An 18,975-nucleotide genomic window follows, 5' to 3' on the forward strand; every position below is an offset into this window, starting at 1 on the left:
TTGTACTTCTTCCCTTGCTGCAGAGGGTTAATTAAAAAGATATGCATCAAAACATTTGCTTAAAAGAGACATAGCCCTTTGTTTGGTGAGCAGGAATTACTTATAATATTAACACTTCCTGTCTGGTAAAATACTATATTTTTAAAAATAAGCTACAATGTATAAAACCAAGGTCATTTCTCGCAAAATGTCTGTGTTCTTTGTGATTACAAAACACTGCATCTTGTAAAATATTTCCAGTTAACTTGAGAAGTAGAGTACTGACGCTTATTACCAAAGTGTCATGTCTCTTAGAACTGTAGAAGCCTAATCAGTATATTTCTTGTTTTATTTGGAAAATTAAGTTATAATTGTTTTTGTATTTAAAGGTTATGTTTTGCCACAACATATTACCATTGTGATTCTCAGACCCACAACAAAAGTTATAAAACATGAGATTGTCCTCAAAAAAAAGTAACTATTTACAAAACAGGACCAGAAGTAAAATTCCCATTTTGGTTCCTGGTCCTATGATAGATATACCTTTTAAAGCATGTATATCATTGGATATGGGCTTTTTCAAAGTCAGTCATAATAAGCAAACCAGTTGGTCTTAAATACATTTTATACTTTCTTGCTCTATTGGTGTGCATTACTCAGTGATACAACTGGTACCTAAAAAAAGTGCTAATCTCATTTTATTTACTGACTTCAGGTTTGGCTAGTTACAATGCAAAAAAGACACATGAAACAGTTCCAATATGGAGGAATCCCCACAGGTACAAGGAACAGGGACAGTCCGTGCCGCTGGTAGGGCTACTTTCTTAGAGAAATGAAATTTCCAGTTGACCCGTGTGCCCAGGGCATTCTCCAAAATGATTCGCATTCTCATTCATATTCATGAATCCTGCTCTGTTTCCACTCATTTGTATGCACAAATTCTTCCCCGAGTTCACACAGGTCAGTGCTACAGAAGATGTGGTCGATAGCAATTCTACAGGGTCATGAGAAAAAGCAGCACCTTGTCCACAAGAGTCCATGGAATTTTGTTCGCTAACATGCTATTAAAGCAAAATGTACATCGTTCACGGCTTGCTTTCACCTACGGAATTCTGCTGATAGCTAATAAAACAGTCATCCATTGGGTAATGATAAAAAGGACCAGCAAGGCTTTGTATTCACAATTACATTCAGAAAAAGCCTTACATGAGTCTAGGAATACCACCCCACCCCATCCCCCTCCCCGACCCCCAGGCATTGCACCTGTGGTTCAAATGTTAGCCTTAGGCTACAGGTCAGCTCCAAACCGTTTTCCCAGGGCACTCCCCTATGCCTCACAAATGTCAGTACTGCCCAGTTCACATAAATTTGTCTTGAAATGATACCATGTTCATTTGAAAAAAAAAATTGTTCTGACTATAAAAGACTTTAGTGATAACAAAATTCTTCCTAGTTTTAGGAGTCTCCAGACCTATTTTTGCATGCCCTTTATTTTTCCCTGAGGAAATGAATATTATTTACAGTATTTTGCTACTATTCCCAAGGTATTCTCTGTTATATGTACAATTCTGGCCACTTTTCTCTGAACCTTTGCAAGTGAATGCTGCAATCTGGAGTCTGATGAAGGGGGAACACGGATTCAGCAGTGCCAACTAATTCAGAACCCAGGGCTGCTTTCAGAAGCGTGGCTTAGTGTGACACCAGAAACAGCAGACCTAAAACTCGAGTGCTCTTGAGATTTAATGGAGGACATTTCAGTTTCAAAAATCTTTTGCAACATATACACGTGACTATCTCTTTGAAAAGTTTTTAGAAAGGTCAAGAATTGTGTCATTCTCTACTGAAAATTTTCATCTGCAATATGGTTATGTTCGGGCAGGAATTGTCTAATAAAAGGGCACTTTGTTGGTGCCTGGAGCTGCTGATGGGCACTTTGCAGCTAAGCGCACACATTCTTGGTCAGAAATCCACAGCTTTTTTCCTGACACTGGCTTTTGCCAACCAAGGGAGAAAACTTTTCAGCTAGTGTGGTGGAGAGAAGTCCATATCTGCTAGAGATGGCCCGCTCGGGCTGGGCACAGCAGCCCTGCACTCTTGGCCAGAGGTACTTCCCTTCAGGTCATTCTCTCCTTGCTTCAGGCAGCTGCTCCCAGAGGAGAAAATGGCAGCTCCCTGGGAGGTACTTAGGGATGGTGACCACTAGCTGATCAGCACCAAGAAGATGAGCAAGAGCCAGGTGTCCACAGACCTCTTGTACCTCCCCCCTGACTCCCTTGCTACCTATGTGTTTTCTCCAGGTTGTCACACTGCCTCCCACCAATACAGCACACATCTGCTGGGAAGGCCCAAGGCTTAACACCACTGCCTGCTGGCCACTCTGCTTTGTCGCTCTCTGGAGAATGTCCTGTCAGTCACTATGAAATGACTTCTTTGGAGAGAGATGAAAAACCTTTCCTGAAGGCTGGGGTGTCAAAGGAGAAAACAAAAATCAAAAGGCTACATCACGCCTTACTTAGAAATATTTTGGGACCAGAATCCATTGTTTTGCATGCCTTTTGTGCAGATAGGCCTCTGAGCTCCCTGCGGTGGCCAGGGCTCCAGTTCCACCGCCAGCTTGCTGTGGGAGCAGTCTGCCCAGCCCTCCCTCTCCTCCCAGCCAAACGAACACACACAGAGAACTTGGTTCCACAGAGATGGCATCAAACCAATGTCTGGCTAATTTGGCACTCCATTTAGTTCCAGAATATAACAAAATAATGCTACGTTAAAAAAAAAAAACCCTAACTTGAATGATCAGTGGTGTATATTGGAATTCATAGCTTTCTGGGTGGCCTGTAAGGAGTATAATCCCTTTTCTTCAAGACCAGCCACCTGTGGCTTGGTGGTCTACTAGTTATTCCACGCCTTGGTCCAGGGAATATGTGTCTGTGTCCAGGAAGGTACTGAGGGTCTGTCTGCACCTGAAGCCAGAAAAGAAAGTACACAGAGCCCTGGGCTAGCAGGCAGAAAGCAGCCCCAACTTGGGTAGGAGGTACAGAACTGTGTGAAAAATGCTTTAGAAAGGAGAAGAGATCCCAGGGAAGCTACATTCAGCTCTATATTTCTGCTTATACCTGTGCACTGGCTGAACACCAGGTAAGGACTGAGCTTGGCTCAGCTAAGCTGGAGCTCAGCACTACTCATGGGGTATATATCTGGGGGTGGAAGCCAGGGGCTTTGCTCCAGGACTGCTCCATAGCAAAGATCTCTCCCTCCTTGTGTTTCAAAGTTCTGGGATGGGGGATGGATTTTATACTTCATGACTTGAATCTTTTTCTATTAGTAACAGTCCAACGATCAAGGGCCAGGGAGCTTTGCTGAAGAGAAAAACCTCTGGTCCAGGACTGTACCCTGTCATTTAAACACATGGTGAACTTGCTTAAACAGGTGACCAGCTCTGGCCGCCCAAGGCCACTGGGCAATCTGCCCACGGCTCAGGGCTTCCTGGACCAGGCAGAGCATCATCTTGCATCAGTGGTGCTGCATGGGGGTGACAGGACACCAGGAGGAGAAAGGACATGCTAGAGTAGAAGAAACAAACACATTTCTGCGTTTAAAAAAATGCCATTTCCTGGCTGACCTTGTAAGTCTAAAACATACAGTATTGCTGGTGCTGTGACTAGTACTGATTGGTAATCAAGATGCAAAATTAGATGAAGCTCTTTTTCTCTTCTCTTAAAATAAATGTTTTTAAAGAAAAAAAAATGAAGAAAAAAACCAGGATCTCTTCCAAGGAGTAATTTTAAAAAATTTATGAGAGTTTAAAAAATAAAAGTCCCATAATATGTGAATGCACAGATTGTGGATGTTGCGCTGTAGAACCTCCTTATACTTTCTTTTGCTTGTATATAAAAAGAATATCTGTCATTACTAGATGTCTTCTTTCTACGCTTAAAAAAGTGTATGTACAATCTCTAGACATATATTAAACTTTCCTCTGTGCAATTTCATTTAACATTCCTATGGCTGATCCCATGTCCCCTGTCCCTATACAGTGCCTCCTATAAGGTGCTCTTCCTACTTTGCATAGGTATAGGAGAAATAACTCTTTAGCAGGGCAATTGAGAGTTGGGTAGATAGAGAATGAGCTTATTTATAGGGCTTGACGATTCCCCTCTCCCCACACCACTATCCCCCAAACAAACAAGCAAGTAAGTTACAAAGCCCAATAAATGGAACATAGTGCAAACCCTGGCCCTACTAAATTGAGAAATTCCTATACCTACATGCATTTTCCTTTTGGTGTTCTGTATGTTCCCTTTTGAGCAAATTCTTAAATGAATAGCTCCAATATTTTTATAAGAAAAACTTAAAGTTTGGACCTTCCATTTACTCACATAATGTTTATATTGTTAATTAACTCATCTCCCAGACATGCTAAAGCATAAAACCTATAAAAGTGCACTCAGAATGGAAGTGGTTTGTTGATCTAAATGACTTTCTGAACAGGTGGGGCCATGTGGGCTGTGCTCTGTTGTCTAAAGCAAACCTGCTGGGACAGTTTGGAGTTCTCTACCTCTTCTGAAATCAGTCAGTGGTGGAGTCTGGAGAGAAGGAAAATGACCCATTAACCTGGCTACAATCTTGACAGACAAGCAGTAACAAATAGCTCCGAGTTGCCATTTGTGTCACATCCCTGAAAGAAGCATGGAGGCTTACCCAGATGGCTACAGGTGCCAGTTCTTGACTGAGTTGTGGCAGGTAGAGAGTAGAGTTAGCTGTGCTGCCTTTAGGGGAAGAGCTTCTTATGGATCCAAGGAAGACTCCTAGATGTTTCCCAACAGTGACAGCTGGACTTCCTGAACTCAGCTTCGGGCTGAAGTCTGCTGGTGATTTCCGTGGACAATCCCTTCTCGAGTTTATGCCATCTGGGGCCCTACATGCTAATAGCTCTACCATGGTTCAGTTGGGGCCATTCTTAAAAGAAAAACAAACAAAAAGCCATAGAAAAGATGCCCAGAGTGCTGCACTTTCTTGCAACACATCCTGACATATACTGCTCCAAGAAGTCAAATGGAAAATAGGGAAAAGATTATTCACAACAAAAGTAAGTACTGGTCTTTGTACAAACGCTACTGAATAACCTGTAGCTTGTTTTTTAAGTGTCAAAAAAATCTTGGAAATGGCATAATTCAGAAAGCTTATCAAAATATGCCTCCTTTCTAGGTAAAATGGGCTTTGATGGTTCAATTGCTATAGAAGTCCACAGTTTTAAGTCTAGACATACAGCAAAAAAAGTTGACTTTTCTTTTGAAGGAAAAAAAACTAGTTATAGCTGCTCCAGGCTGGGTTCTCAGTAAGAGCAACTTTCTTTTGTCATAGGTGGTGACTTAAACAATTTTTCTGTGTTTTTGCTGTTATTCCTCCAAGGTTCCTGAAAGGGCTTTTCCCGGCTTCAACTGTGTTTTATTCAGTAGGAAAAGCTCTTTCCAACACCTGCAGTGGCAGGCCAGGGCAGGAGCGGCTCAGGGCCCCGAGCCCCTCTGCCTGGGGGTCTCTCAGTCGAGGAATCTCTGGCAGGCCTTCTTCCAGCGGCAGGCGGTACACCACATGTCTCGGTTCTCCATCCCGTACACCTTCCGACACTTTTTGCCCTCTCCCCTGGGCTTCCTGTAAGACAGACGAGGAAGGTTAGTTTAGTGGGAGGAATTCAATGGGCATTCTATGGAGAGCTCAAAAATCCCTTGAAAGAGTGAGGGAGGAAAAAAAAAAAAAAAAAAAAAGGCTGGCCATGGTGGCTCATGCCTGTAATCCCAGAACTTTGGGAGGGCGAGGTGGGCAGATCACCAGAGGTCAGAAGTTTGAGACCAGCCTGTCAACATGGTGAAACTCTGTCTCTACTAAAAACACACAAAAATTAGCCAGGCATGATGGCATGCACCTGTAATCCCAGCTACTCAGGAGGCTGAGGCAGGAGAATCACTTGAACCTGGGAGGCGGAGGTTGCAGTGAGCCGAGATCGTGCCACTGCACTCCAGCCTGGGAGACAGAGCGACTTCTCTCTAGGTTCAGACTCTAATATGTGCTGGTTGTTTTCACAGCCACTACACTCAACTGTTAAAATTTGCTACCATATCCCTTAAGCTTCTATTTGTCTACTTGTGGACATGTCCATTTGGGCATCTTCATAAAACTGAATTAAATAAGTAAACACAAGAAATGCCAGTAGAGAGCAACATTGCTCTTTCAAGTTTTTAAGTAGGTACTTTCAAATGCTCCCTCCATTCTCAATTTCTAGTACAGCAGTCCCTGCTAAGGGTGGGGAATATGTTCCAAGACCTCCAGTGGATGCCTGAAACTGCAAATAGTACAAACCCTATATATATATTATGCATGACTTTTTCTTTCTTTACAGTTTCATGGATTGAAGATTCATTCGTACTGTAGATCTTCGCAACCTCAGTATAAAAATTTTTTTCTTTGTTAAGTTGAAAACTTTCACCTTTTCACTTAAAGGAAGCACTTTATGGCTTGTCTTTAGCATATCTGAATTCCAGCCTCACCACTCTTGCACTTTGGGTCTATTATTAAGTAAAAGAAGGGTTCCTTGAACACAAGTACAGTTTGTAACAGTCAATCTAATGGGCAAGTAGTGTAGACAGTGTGGATACACTGAGCAAAGGGATAACATTCATCCCAGGCAGGACAGAGCTGGATGGCACAAAATTTCATCACACTACTCAGAATGGTGTGCAATTTAAAACTTATTAATCATTTATTTCTGGAATTCTCCATTTAACATTTTTGGACCACAATTGACTTTGGGTAACTGAAACCACAGAAAGTAAAACTGTGGATAAAAGGGGACTATTGTATTTTGGTTAAGGAACTTCTGGGGAGATCATTCTTGATCTGCATTAAAAATTGTATCTTATAGTTCATTTAATATAGAGATTAATACAACATGGCTCTAAATAGACCCAATAATCACCATTGCCTATTCTGTAAAAACAAAAACAAAAACAAAAACAAAAAACAAAAACCTTACTGTAAATCATTACCCCCTGAAACAACAAATCTTCATTAATAGGTAATGGATGGGAAAAACCATGGGAAAAAAAGAAAGGGCGTTTTGTCAATTGTGGAGAAATTTTATAGAAGATCATTTCTCAGGGTTCTCTCTGCTGTTCTGTTTTATAGTTAATTCCTTTGTGGTGAGGTGTGTGGAGTTTTTTAAGCTGTCATACCTTAAGCTGACTGTGCCTCTGGGTGGGGAGGACAGGACCGTGTGCGCGTGCTGTCTCTGCTCTCCTGTGCCCACCGGATGATGTGTGGGTGACACCTGGTGAATACATGGAAAACAAAGTTGATGGGGCAGGTTCTCCACCCATGCAGTTAGTTAACCTTTGCTATGTGGACACTGATCCTTGACCATTAGAAGCACAGATGAGGCCGGGCACGGTGGTTCACACCTGTAATCTCAGAACTTTGGGAGGCCGAGGTGGGCGGATCACTTGTGGTCAGGAGTTCAATCAGCCTGGCCAACACGGTGAAACCCCATCTCTACCGAAAAGTACAAAAATTAGCCAAGTGTGGGGTTGTGTGCCTGTAATCCCAGCTACTTGGGAGGCCGAGGCAGGAGGACTGCTTGAACCCCGGGGCGGAGGTTGCAGTGAGATGAGATCGTGCCACTGCACTCCAGCCTGGGTGACAGAGTGAGATTCTGTCTCAAAAAAAAAAAAAAAAAAAAAAAAAAAGGAAGCAGAGATGAAATACTTTCCTCACAGAGACCACACATTAAAATGGAGGAGGGCTGCTCATGGCAGAATTAAAATGCATTCCCAAACAGAGAAGACCCACCAACAGCCAATATCTCAAACATTTTTTTACTTGATGTCTATGCATTTCAAGTGGCTCTCATCATACCATATTTTCACTTGAATAATATTTTAAATCTTGAAGTACATTCCTGTCTATTTCTTTTGATCCTCATGAACCCTGTCAAGCAGGGCAAGGCTCATGATTCCCTTTTTTAGAAGATGAAACATACCTAGAGAGGTTAAGAGATTTATTTAAGATTATATAGCTAGTAAGCGACAATGACACAGTGCAGGTCTAGGCCTTCTGTTGGCTCTAGTGGATCAATCACTGCCACTAAATACATGGATTCTTGTAAAAAACACCCCATCAGCAGACTCTCAGGTCCAAACAGGAAGGAATAAAGGCAAGAGGCAGACAGCCTGAGCAAATCAAGAACGTATGCCACCCACCGAACACTTACTGAGTGCTCACTACGTGCAGGTACACTCACAGCAGCTTTAGTCTTCACAACGACCCCACGCAGTATTACTATTGTTCCTATTTTATAGATTAGGAGACCAAGGCAGATGGAGGTTAAGTAACTTGCCAAAGGTCATGGCATGTGTCATGGTAGACCCAGGGTTGTGCTGCAGCTCTTCCTGGCACCAGGACGTGTGTTTAACCCTGTTGCTTTTCTGTCGCTCAGTCATAGAGGAGGGCCCCTACTGTCCTCAGTCCCTCCTGCATTACTCACTTCAGCCCTTTGCATTACCTGTCTCCTAACACTAAATAAGCTTCCCAGCTTCTGGAATTCTTAAAAGCTGCAACAAATTCATTTTTTTAACAAAGGAAAAAGAATGTTTCAACTAATTAATCAGTATTGCCATATGTAGGAGGACAGACATTTAATCAATTTAAAAACCTAGGAGGCAAAGTGGTCACAGGAAGAGCACTGTCACTTAAAAGTCATGGGAGCATTCCCCAAACATCCTTAGAGAACTGCTTTTCTCTAGTACAGGTATTAGTACTTTCTCGTCTCTTTCAACGTAAAGGAACGCACATGATACAGTTCGGATGTGTGTCTCTGCCCGAATTTCATGTTGAAAAGTAATCCCCAGTGCTGGAGGTGGGGCCTGGTGGGAGGTGTGTGGATTATGGGGATGGATCCCTCATGAATGGCTTGGACCATTCTCTTGGTGATATGTGACCTCTCACTCTTGAGTTTACGTAAGACTGTGGTTGTTTTATGCCCATTCCTGCTTTCATACGTGACGTGCCTGCTCCTGCTTCACCTTCCACCATGAGTAAAAGCTCCCTGAGGCCTCCCCAGAAGCAGATGCCACTGTGCTTCCTGTACAGCCTGTAGAGCCAATTAAACCTCTTTTCTTTATAACTTACCCTGTCTCAGGTATTTCTTTATAGCAATGCAAGTATGGCCTAATAGAGATCATCAGTGTTATTTTCCCAGACATTAATTTTAATGCTATGGCTTGAATGTTTGTCCCCTCCAAAACTTATGTTGAAACTTACTTGCCATTGTAATAGTATTAAGAGTTGGGGCCCTTAAGAGGTGATTAGGCTATGAGGGCTCCACTCCCATGGGTGGGATTAGTGTTCTACAAGGGCCAGTTTGGCCCCCCTCACCCTCTCACCTTCTGCCATGTGATGATGCAGCATAAAGGCCCTCACAGAGGCTGGCATGTTGATGTTGGACTTCCCCGCCTCCAGGTTGTTAGTCAGTAAATTTCAGTTCATTATAAATTACCCAGTCTAAGGTATTCTGTTATAGCAGCACAAAACTTAGACATTTAAAAAATTACACAGGTAGGGCCAGGAGTGGTATAGCTTATGCCTGTAATCCTAGCACTTTGGGAAGCCAAGGTGAATGGATCACTTGAGTCCAGGAGTTTGAGCCCAGTCTGGGCAACATGGTGAAACCCCATCTCTACTAAAAATACACAAATTAGCCAGATTGGTGATGTGCACCTATAGTCCCAGCTACTCAGCTGAGGTGGGAGGATCACCTGAGTGTGGAGAGTTCAAGGCAGCAGTGAGTCGAGATTGTGCCATTGCACTCTAGCCTGGGCAACAGAGTGAGACGCAGTTAAAAAAAAAAAAAAAAATTATACAGGTAAGTAAAAATCTAACATTTGGAACCACTGTTGCCATGAGTTTCAATGATTCTATACCACTGGTCTTCATGCTAAAGTTGGGTGGAGCAAGGGCCAGCAGAGGTAACATTCAGAGTTTTTAAAAATAAAAGCTTTGGAGTTCAGTGCATTCATTTCATGTGTATAGATATGCAGCTTCCTCCAAGAGCAGAATCCTCCTCACCCCATCTCATAATGGCTTTGGTTTTGTACAGGATGAATAACAGCAAACTAGAGGGAGTGAATACCTGAGACATCTACAGTCACTGTAGATGATCTCTGATATGCTTATATGAATTGTTTTAAATTATCAGGAAAATAAACATAAAAATCTAACAATTCTTGTAGAACTTATGGAATCCCAACAACACTGCACTTCATTTAGTCAGAGAACTGGAAAACTTTGGTTGACATGACAGTAAACTACTTCCATCAGCCAGGGATAATGTGGAAGTTTCTAGATCATGCAAAGTTGACATAGCCCTTTTGCATGAAGTGATATGAGATTATTGGATACTCTTCATTCAACAGATATTTATTAAATACTTGCTATGTACCAGGCATTGTTACAGATTCTGAGGATATAGCTGTGAAAAAACAAATTCTCTGCCCTCATGGAGCTTACATTCTAGTGAGAAGACAGACAATAAATACAAAATCACACAAGATCATTTTAGTGATAAGTAGCTGACAGAAATAAAATAGGGTAATAGGCTAAAGTGTAATAGAAGGAGAGGACACTTATTTATTTTGAGTGGTAAGAGAAGGCCTCCTGAGGAGGTTACCTTTCACCTACAAGGCATTGCAGAAAAGGGGGTGGGCACTTTGTGGGAGGTGGAGGGTGGGAGGAGAGGAGACAGAAGTATCAAGCTATGCCTCTGACCTGCAATAAGGGATCTGAATGTTATTCTAAGTGCAATAAGTAAGCCATTGGAGAGTTTTTAAAAGCAAGACATCTGATTAATGCTTTAAACAGATCACTTTGGCACTTTGGAGAATGGACAGTAGACAGCCTGGAAAGGAGCCCTGGAGTTGAGAGGCTTTTGCAGTATTCCAGGCAAAGACATACCAGTGGTTTAGACTAGGTATGGCAGCAGTGGTGGGGAGGGGCTGGATTCCCGTTGTTTAGAGGTACAGCCTAGGACTTGTGGGTTAGGATGGGGCACAAAGAAAATTGCATCTTTAGATGAATCAAGGATGAATTGAGGAGTCAAGGATGAATCCCAGGTTCTGGCCCAAGTGGCTGGAGGCACAGTGGTGCCACTTTCTGAGATAAGAAAGTTATAGAAGCAGCAGGGTGGGGGAGGCATGAGGAACAGGCTTTTGAAAATTCCCCCAAACCTGTTTGAGGGATATGGATTGTCTTCAGCTGTTTTGTGCTGCTATAACAGAGTACCTGAGACTGGATGATTTATAATGAGCAGAAATTTATTTTTTACAGTTCTGGAGGCTGGAAAGTCTAAGGTTGAGGGGCCTGCATGTGACAACGGCCTTCTCGCTGTGTCATCCCAGGGCAAAGGGTGGAAGGGTAACAGTTCACCTAAGAGAGGGCTGAACTTGTTTTTATAACAAACCCACTCTCCTGATAATGACACTAATCCATTCATGAGAGTAGAGTCCTCTAGACCCCATCACCTCTTAAGGGTTCCACCTCTCAACACTGCTGCACTGGGGATTAAATTTCCAGCACATGAACTTTGGGGGACACTTGCAAACCACAACATGGACCTTCTGCAGGAATGACCCCTCGCCAAAGTCCTTCGTCCTGCTAATGGCTCTCTTAACTCTGGAGTTCAGTACATGCATTTCTACAGGGTACAACATAGCAAAAGACAGAGGACCCACTTCAAACTTCCATATGTGGCTGAGTTCAGTGGGAGGCTCAATATGACATGTGAGTTTTTTCTTGAGACTTTTAATGGCAAGACAGTCATGTTTCAGCTTCTTATTTTAGTTGAGGATGAGGGTGGAGAAACCAAGGGAGTAACTGGGGCAGTCAACTACCATTTATTCAGTGCCTGCAAATGTGAAAGACAGGCAAGTAGGTTATCTATTATCTCTTTTAATTCTCATAGCAAACTTGCAAAATAAAATAATCTATATCTACATCTTACAGATAGAGAAATTTAGGCTTTGAGCAGGGAAGTGGCCTGCAGAACATCCCAGAGGTAAAAGTAGCAGCAGAAGTAATTTGCTGAGAGCCTGCTATATAAGCTAAGTGTCTTCCATATGTTATCTATTTCAATCTTCACAACAACCCTATCATAGCCATAATTTCCATTTTATAGATGAGAAAATGGAGAAGTTAAGTGCACTGTCCAGGCCACACAGTAAATGGACTCAGGGTTTGAACACCGTTGTCTGACTTGAACACCTGGCCTTGGAACTCACTTCTGAATGATGTCAAAGCCCTGCTTTTTGCACTCTTCCATCCTGCCATATCACTGATGGAAATAATGTGTGCCCTAAAATAAAGCCCTATAAAGCAAATACTTTCTCTCTTAGTGGTCTCTGCATTTCCATTTGTTTATTTCTTAACCATTTCCAAGTTCTATTTTGTGGCATGTTTTATAAAGCATATAACATACTTGGACAGTATAATATGATAATATTTCTAACTAAATAAAATTATTGGGCTATATGTACATAGTTTGTTGGTTAGGTGTGACCTCCAAAGAGTCTAAAGAATTTTAAATTAGACGGCTGAATAGGAACAGCTCCAGTCTACAGCTCCCAGCGTGAGTGATGCAGAAGATGGGTGATTTCTGCATTTCCAACTGAGGTACCAGGTTCATCTCACTGGGAAGTGTCGGACAGTGGGTGCAGGACAGTGGGTGCAGCACACCAAGCATGAGCCGAAGCAGGATGAGGCATTGCCTCACCTGGGAAGCGCAAGGGGTCAGGGAATTCCCTTTCCTAGTCAAAGAAAGGGGTGACAGACGGCACCTGGAAAATTGGGTCACTCTCACCCTAATACTGCGCTTTTCCAACAGTCTTAGCAAAAGGCACACCAGGAGATTATATCCCGCGCCTAGCTCGGAGGGTCCTACACCCACGGAGCCTCACTCATTGCTACCACAGCAGTCTGAGATCAAACTGCAAGGCGGCAGCGAGGCTAGGGGAGGGGCACCCACCATTGCCGAGGCTTGAGTAGGTAAACAAAGCAACCAGGAAGCTTGAACTGGGTGGAGCCCACCACAGCTCAAGGAGGCCTGCCTGCCTCTGTAGACTCCACCTCTGGGGGCAGGGCATAGCCAAACAAAAGGCAGCAGAAAACTCTGCAGACTTAAATGTCCCTGTCTGACAGCTCTGAAGAGAGCAGTGGTTCTCCCAGTATGCAGCTGGAGATCTGAGAACGGACAGACTGCCTCCTCAAGTGGGTCCATGACCCCCGAGTAGCCTAACTGGGAGGCACACCCCAGTAGGGGCAGACTGACACCTCACACGGCCGGGTACTCCTCTGAGACAAAACTTCCAGAGGAAAAATCAGGCAGCAACATTTGCTGTTCACCAATATCCACTGTTCTGCAGCCTCCGCTGCTGATACCCAGGCAAACAGGGTCTGGAGTGGACCTCCAGCAAACTCCAACAGACCTGCAGCTGAGGGTCCTGACTGTTAGAAGGGAAACTAACAAACAAAAAGGACATCCACACCAAAACCCCATCTGTACGTCACCATCATCAAAGACCAAAGGTAGATAAAACCACAAAGATGGAGAAAAAACAGCAGAAAAACTGGAAACTCTAAAAATCTGAGTGCCTATCCTCCTCCAAAGGAACGCAGCTCCTCACCAGCAACAGAACAAAGCTGGATGGAGAATGACTTTGACAAGTTGAGAGAAGAAGGCTTCAGACAATCAAACTACTCCGAGCTAAAGGAGAAAGTTCGAACCCATGGCAAAGAAGTTAAAAACCTTGAAAAAAAATTAGATGAATGGCTAACCAGAATAACCAATGCAGAGAAGTCCTTAAAGGATCTGATGGAGCTGAAAACCAAGGCACGAGAACTACGTGAAGAATGCACAAGCCTCAGTAGCCGATTCGATCAACTGGAAGAAAGGGTATCAGTGATGGAAGATCAAAAGAATGAAAGGAAGTGAGAAGACAAGTTTAGAGAAAAAAGAATAAAAATAAACGAACAAAGCCTCCAAGAAATAAGGGCCTATGTGAAAAGACCAAATCTACGTCTGATTGGTGAGCCTGAAAGTGACGGAGAGAATGGAACCAAGCTGGAAAACACTCTGCAGGATATTATCCAGGAGAACTTCCCCAATCTAGCAAGGCAGGTCAATATTCAAATTCAGGAAATACAGAGAATGCCACAAAGATACTCCTCGAGAAGAGCAACTCCAAGACACATAATTGTCAGATTCACCAAAGCTGAAATGAAGGAAAAAATGTTAAGGGCAGCCAGAGAGAAAGGTCGGGTTACCCACAAAGGGAAGCCCATCAGACTAACAGCTGATCTCTCGGCAGAAACTCTACAAGCCAGAAGAGAGTGGGGGCCAATATTCAACATTGTTAAAGAAAAGAATTTTCAACCCAGAATTTCATATCCAGCCAAACTAAGCTTCATAAGTGAAGGAGAAATAAAATCCTTTACAGACAAGCAAATGCTGAGAGATTTTGTCACCACCAGGCCTGCCCTAAAAGAGCTCCTGAAGGAAGCACTAAACATGGAAAGGAACAACCGGTACCAGCCACTGCAAAAACATGCCAAATTGTAAAGACCATCAAGGCTAGGAAGAAACTGCATCAACTAACGAGCAAAATAACCAGCTAACGTCATAATGACGGGATCAAATTCACACATAACAATATTAACCTCAAATGTAAATGGGCTAAATGCTCCAATTAAAAGACACAGACTGGCAAATTGGATAAAGACTCAAGACCCATCAGTGTGCTGTATTCAGGAAACCCATCTCACATGCAGAGACACACATAGGCTCAAAATAAACGGATGGAGGAAGATCTACCAAGCAAATGGAAAACAAAAAAAGGCAGGGGTTGCAATCCTAGTCTGCGATAAAACAGACTTTAAACCAACAAAGATCAAAAGAGACAAAGAAGGCCATTACATAATGGTAAAGGGATCAATTCAACAAGAAGAGCTAACTATCCTAAATATATATGCACCCAATACAGGAGCAGCCAGATTCATAAAGCAAGTCCTTAGAGACCTACAAAGAGACTTAGACTTCCACACAATAATAATGGGAGACTTTAACACCCCACTGTCAACATTAGACAGATCAACGAGACAGAAAGTTAACAAGGATACCCAGGAATTGAACTCAGCTCTGCACCAAGAGGACCTAATAGACATCTACAGAACTCTCCACCCCAAACCAACAGAATATACATTCTTTTCAGCACCACACCACACCTATTCCAAAATTGACCACATAGTTGGAAGTAAAGCACTCCTCAGCAAATGTAAAAGAACAGAAATTATAACAAACTGTCTCTCAGACCACAGTGCAATCAAACTAGAACTCAGGATTAAGAAACTCACTCAAAACCGCTCAACTACATGGAAACTGAACAACCTGCTCCTGAATGACTACTGGGTACATCACGAAATGAAGGCAGAAATAAAAATGTTCTTTGAAACCAACGAGAACAAAGACACAACATACCAGAATCTCTGGGTCACATTCAAAGCAGTGTGTGAGGGAAATTTATAGCACTAAATGCCCACAAGAGAAAGCAGGAAAGATCTAAAATTGACACCCTAACATCACAATTAAAAGAACTAGAGAAGCAAGAGCAAACACATTCAAAAGCTAGCAGAAGGCAAGAAATAACTAAGATCAGAGCAGAACATAAAGAAATAGAGACACAAAAAACCCTTCAAAAAATCAATGAATCCAGGACCTGGTTTTTTGAAAAGATCAACAAAATTGATAGACTGCTAGCAAGACTAATAAAGAAGAAAAGAGAGAAGAATCAAATAGACGCAATAAAAAATGATAAAGGGGATATCACCACTGATCCCACAGAAATACAAACTACCATCAGAGAATACTATAAACACCTCTATGCAAATAAACTAGAAAATCTAGAAGAAATGGATAAATTTCTCGACACATACACCCTCCCAAGACTAAACCAGGAAGAAGTTGAATCTCTGAATAGACCAATAACAGGCTCTGAAATTCAGGCAATGATTAATAGCTTACCAACCAAAAAAAGTCCAGGACCACATAGATTCACAGCCCAATTCTACCAGAGGTACAAGGAGGAGCTGGTACCATTCCTTCTGAAACTACTCCAATCAATAGAAAAAGAGGGAATCCTCCCTAACTCATTTTATGAGGCCAGCATCATCCTGATACCAAAGCCTGGCAGAGACACAGCAAAAAAAGAGAATTTTAGACCAATATCCCTGATGAACATCGACGCAAAAATCCTTAATAAAATACTGGCAAACTGAATCCAGCAGCACATCAAAAAGCTTATCCACCATGATCAAGTGGGCTTCATCCTTGGGATGCAAGGCTGGTTCAACATACACAAATCAATAGACGTAATCCAGCATATAAACAGAACCAAAGACAAAAACCACATGATTATCTCAATAGATGCAGAAAAGGCCTTTGACAAAATTTAACAATGCTTTATGCTAAAAACTCTCAATAAATTAGGTATTGATGGGACATATCTCAAAATAATGAGAGCTATCTATGACAAACCCACAGCCAATATCATACTGAATGGGCAAAAGCTGGAATCATTCCCTTTGAAAACCAGCACAAGACAGGGATGCCCTCTCTCACCACTCCTATTCAACATAGTGTTGGAAGTTCTGGCCAGGGCAATCAGGCAAGAGAAGGAAATAAATGGTATTCAATTAGGAAAAGAGGAAGTCAAATTGTCCCTGTTTGCAGATGACATGATTGTATATCTAGAAAACCCCATCGTCTCAGCCCAAAATCTCCTTAAGCTGATAAGCAACTTCAGCAAAGTCTCAGGATACAAAATCAATGTGCAAAAATCACAAGCATTCTTATACACCAATAACAGACAAACAGAGAGCCAAATCATGAGTGAACTCCCATTCACAATTGCTTCAAAGAGAATAAAATACCTAGGAATCCAAATTACAAGGGATGTGAAGGACCTCTTCAAGGAGAACTACAAACCACTGCTTAATGAAATAAAAGAGGATACAAACAAATGGAAGAACATTCCATGCTCATGGATAGGAAGAATCAATATCATGAAAATGGCCATACTGCCCAAGGTAATTTATAGATTCAATGCCATCCCCATCAAGCTACCAACGACTTTCTTCACAGAATTGGAAAAAACTACTTTAAAGTTCATATGGAACCAAAAAAGAGCCCGCATTGCCAAGTCAATCCTAAGCCAAGAACAAAGCTGGAGGCATCAAGCTACCTGACTTCAAACTATACTACAAGGCTACAGTAACCAAAATAGCATGGTACTGGTATCAAAACAGAGATGTAGACCAATGGAACAGAACAGAGCCCTCAGAAATAAGCCACATATCTACAATTATCTGATCTTTGACAAACCTGAGAAAAACAAGAAATGGGGAAAGGATTCCCTATTTAATCAATGGTGGTGGGAAAACTGGCTAGCCATATGTAGAAAGCTGAAACTGGATCCCTTCCTTATACCTTATACAAAAATTAATTCAAGATGGATTAAAGACTTAAATGTTAGACCTAAAACCATAAAAACCCTAGAAGAAAACCTAGGCATTACCATTCAGGACATAGGCATGGGCAAGGACTTCATGTCTAAAACACCAAAAGCAATGGCAACAAAAGCCAAAACTGACAAATGGGATCTAATTAAACTAAAGAGCTTCTGCACAGCAAAAGAAACTACCATCAGAGTGAACAGGCAACCTACAGAATGAGAGAAAATTTTTGCAATCTACTCATCTGACAGAGGGCTAATATCCAGAATCTACAATGAACTCAAACAAATTTACAAGAAAAAAACAAACCCCATCAAAAAGTGGGCGAAGGGTATGAACAGACACTTCTCAAAAGAAGACATTTATGTGGCCAAAAGACACATAAAAAAATGTTCATCATTATTGGCCATCAGAGAAATGCAAATCAAAACCACAATGAGATACCATCTCACACCAGTTAGAATGGCGATCATAAAAAGTCAGGAAACAACAGGTGCTGGAGAGGATGTAGAGAAATAGGAACACTTTTACACTGTTGGCGGGACAGTAAACTAGTCCAACCATTGTGGAAGTCAGTGTGGCGATTCCTCAGGGATCTAGAACTAGAAATACCATTTGACCCAGCCATTCCATTACTTGGTATATACCCAAAGGATTATAAATCATGCTGCTATAAAGACACATGCACATGTATGTTTATTGTGGCACTATTCACAATAGCAAAGACTTGGAACCAACCCAAATGTCCAACAGTGACAGACTGGATTAAGAAAATGTGGCACATATACACCATGGAATACTATGCAGCCATAAAAAAGGATGAGTTCATGTCCTTTTTAGGGACATGGATGAAGCTGGAAACCATCATTCTCAGCAAACTATCGCAAGGACAAAAAACCAAACGCCGCATGTTCTCACTCATAGATGGGAATTGAACAATGAGAACACATGGACACAGGAAGGGGAACATCACACACCAGGGCCTGTTGTGGGGTGGGGGGATGGGGGAGGGATAGCATTAGGAGATATATCTAATGTTAAATTAAGAGTTAATGGGTGCAGCACACCAACATGGCACATGTATACATATGTAACAAACCTGCACGTTGTGCACATGTACCCTAAAACTTAAAGTATAATTTTAAAAAAAAGAACAAAAACAAAACGTATTTGGAAAGTTCCCAGTAAAAAAAAAAAAGAATTTTAAATTATAGTCTGTAAAAATTGTGACTAATCTCTCCCATGTGTTGAGTATATCTGTGTTACAGGAATCAATCCTAAATAGGGAGGAGCCGCTTTCTCTGACCCCATTATACAGTGCTTAGACACAGTAAAGGCGGCAATGATGGCAGGAAATCTGCAATGTCAGCTACATGCCAGGCACTGTGTGAA

General features: G+C 42.1%; 1 protein-coding gene across 1 annotated transcript in view; it reads right to left on the minus strand.

Annotated features, from left to right (window-relative positions):
- Positions 1 to 660: 660 nt before the first annotated feature.
- ZNF704 (zinc finger protein 704) overlaps positions 661 to 18,975 on the minus strand; it is a 243,044-nt gene continuing 224,729 nt past the window's right edge. The window contains exons 8-9 of the mRNA XM_024251403.3: positions 7,206 to 7,300; positions 661 to 5,628 (exon numbers count right to left, since the gene is read on the minus strand). Of these exons, the coding sequence (XP_024107171.2) occupies positions 5,517 to 5,628; positions 7,206 to 7,300 (207 nt within the window). The 3' untranslated portion in view covers positions 661 to 5,516. The remainder of the gene's footprint in view (positions 5,629 to 7,205; positions 7,301 to 18,975) is intronic.

The sequence above is a fragment of the Pongo abelii genome, chromosome 7, assembly GCF_028885655.2.
Source record: "Pongo abelii isolate AG06213 chromosome 7, NHGRI_mPonAbe1-v2.0_pri, whole genome shotgun sequence".
NCBI classification, from domain to species: Eukaryota; Metazoa; Chordata; class Mammalia; order Primates; family Hominidae; genus Pongo; species Pongo abelii.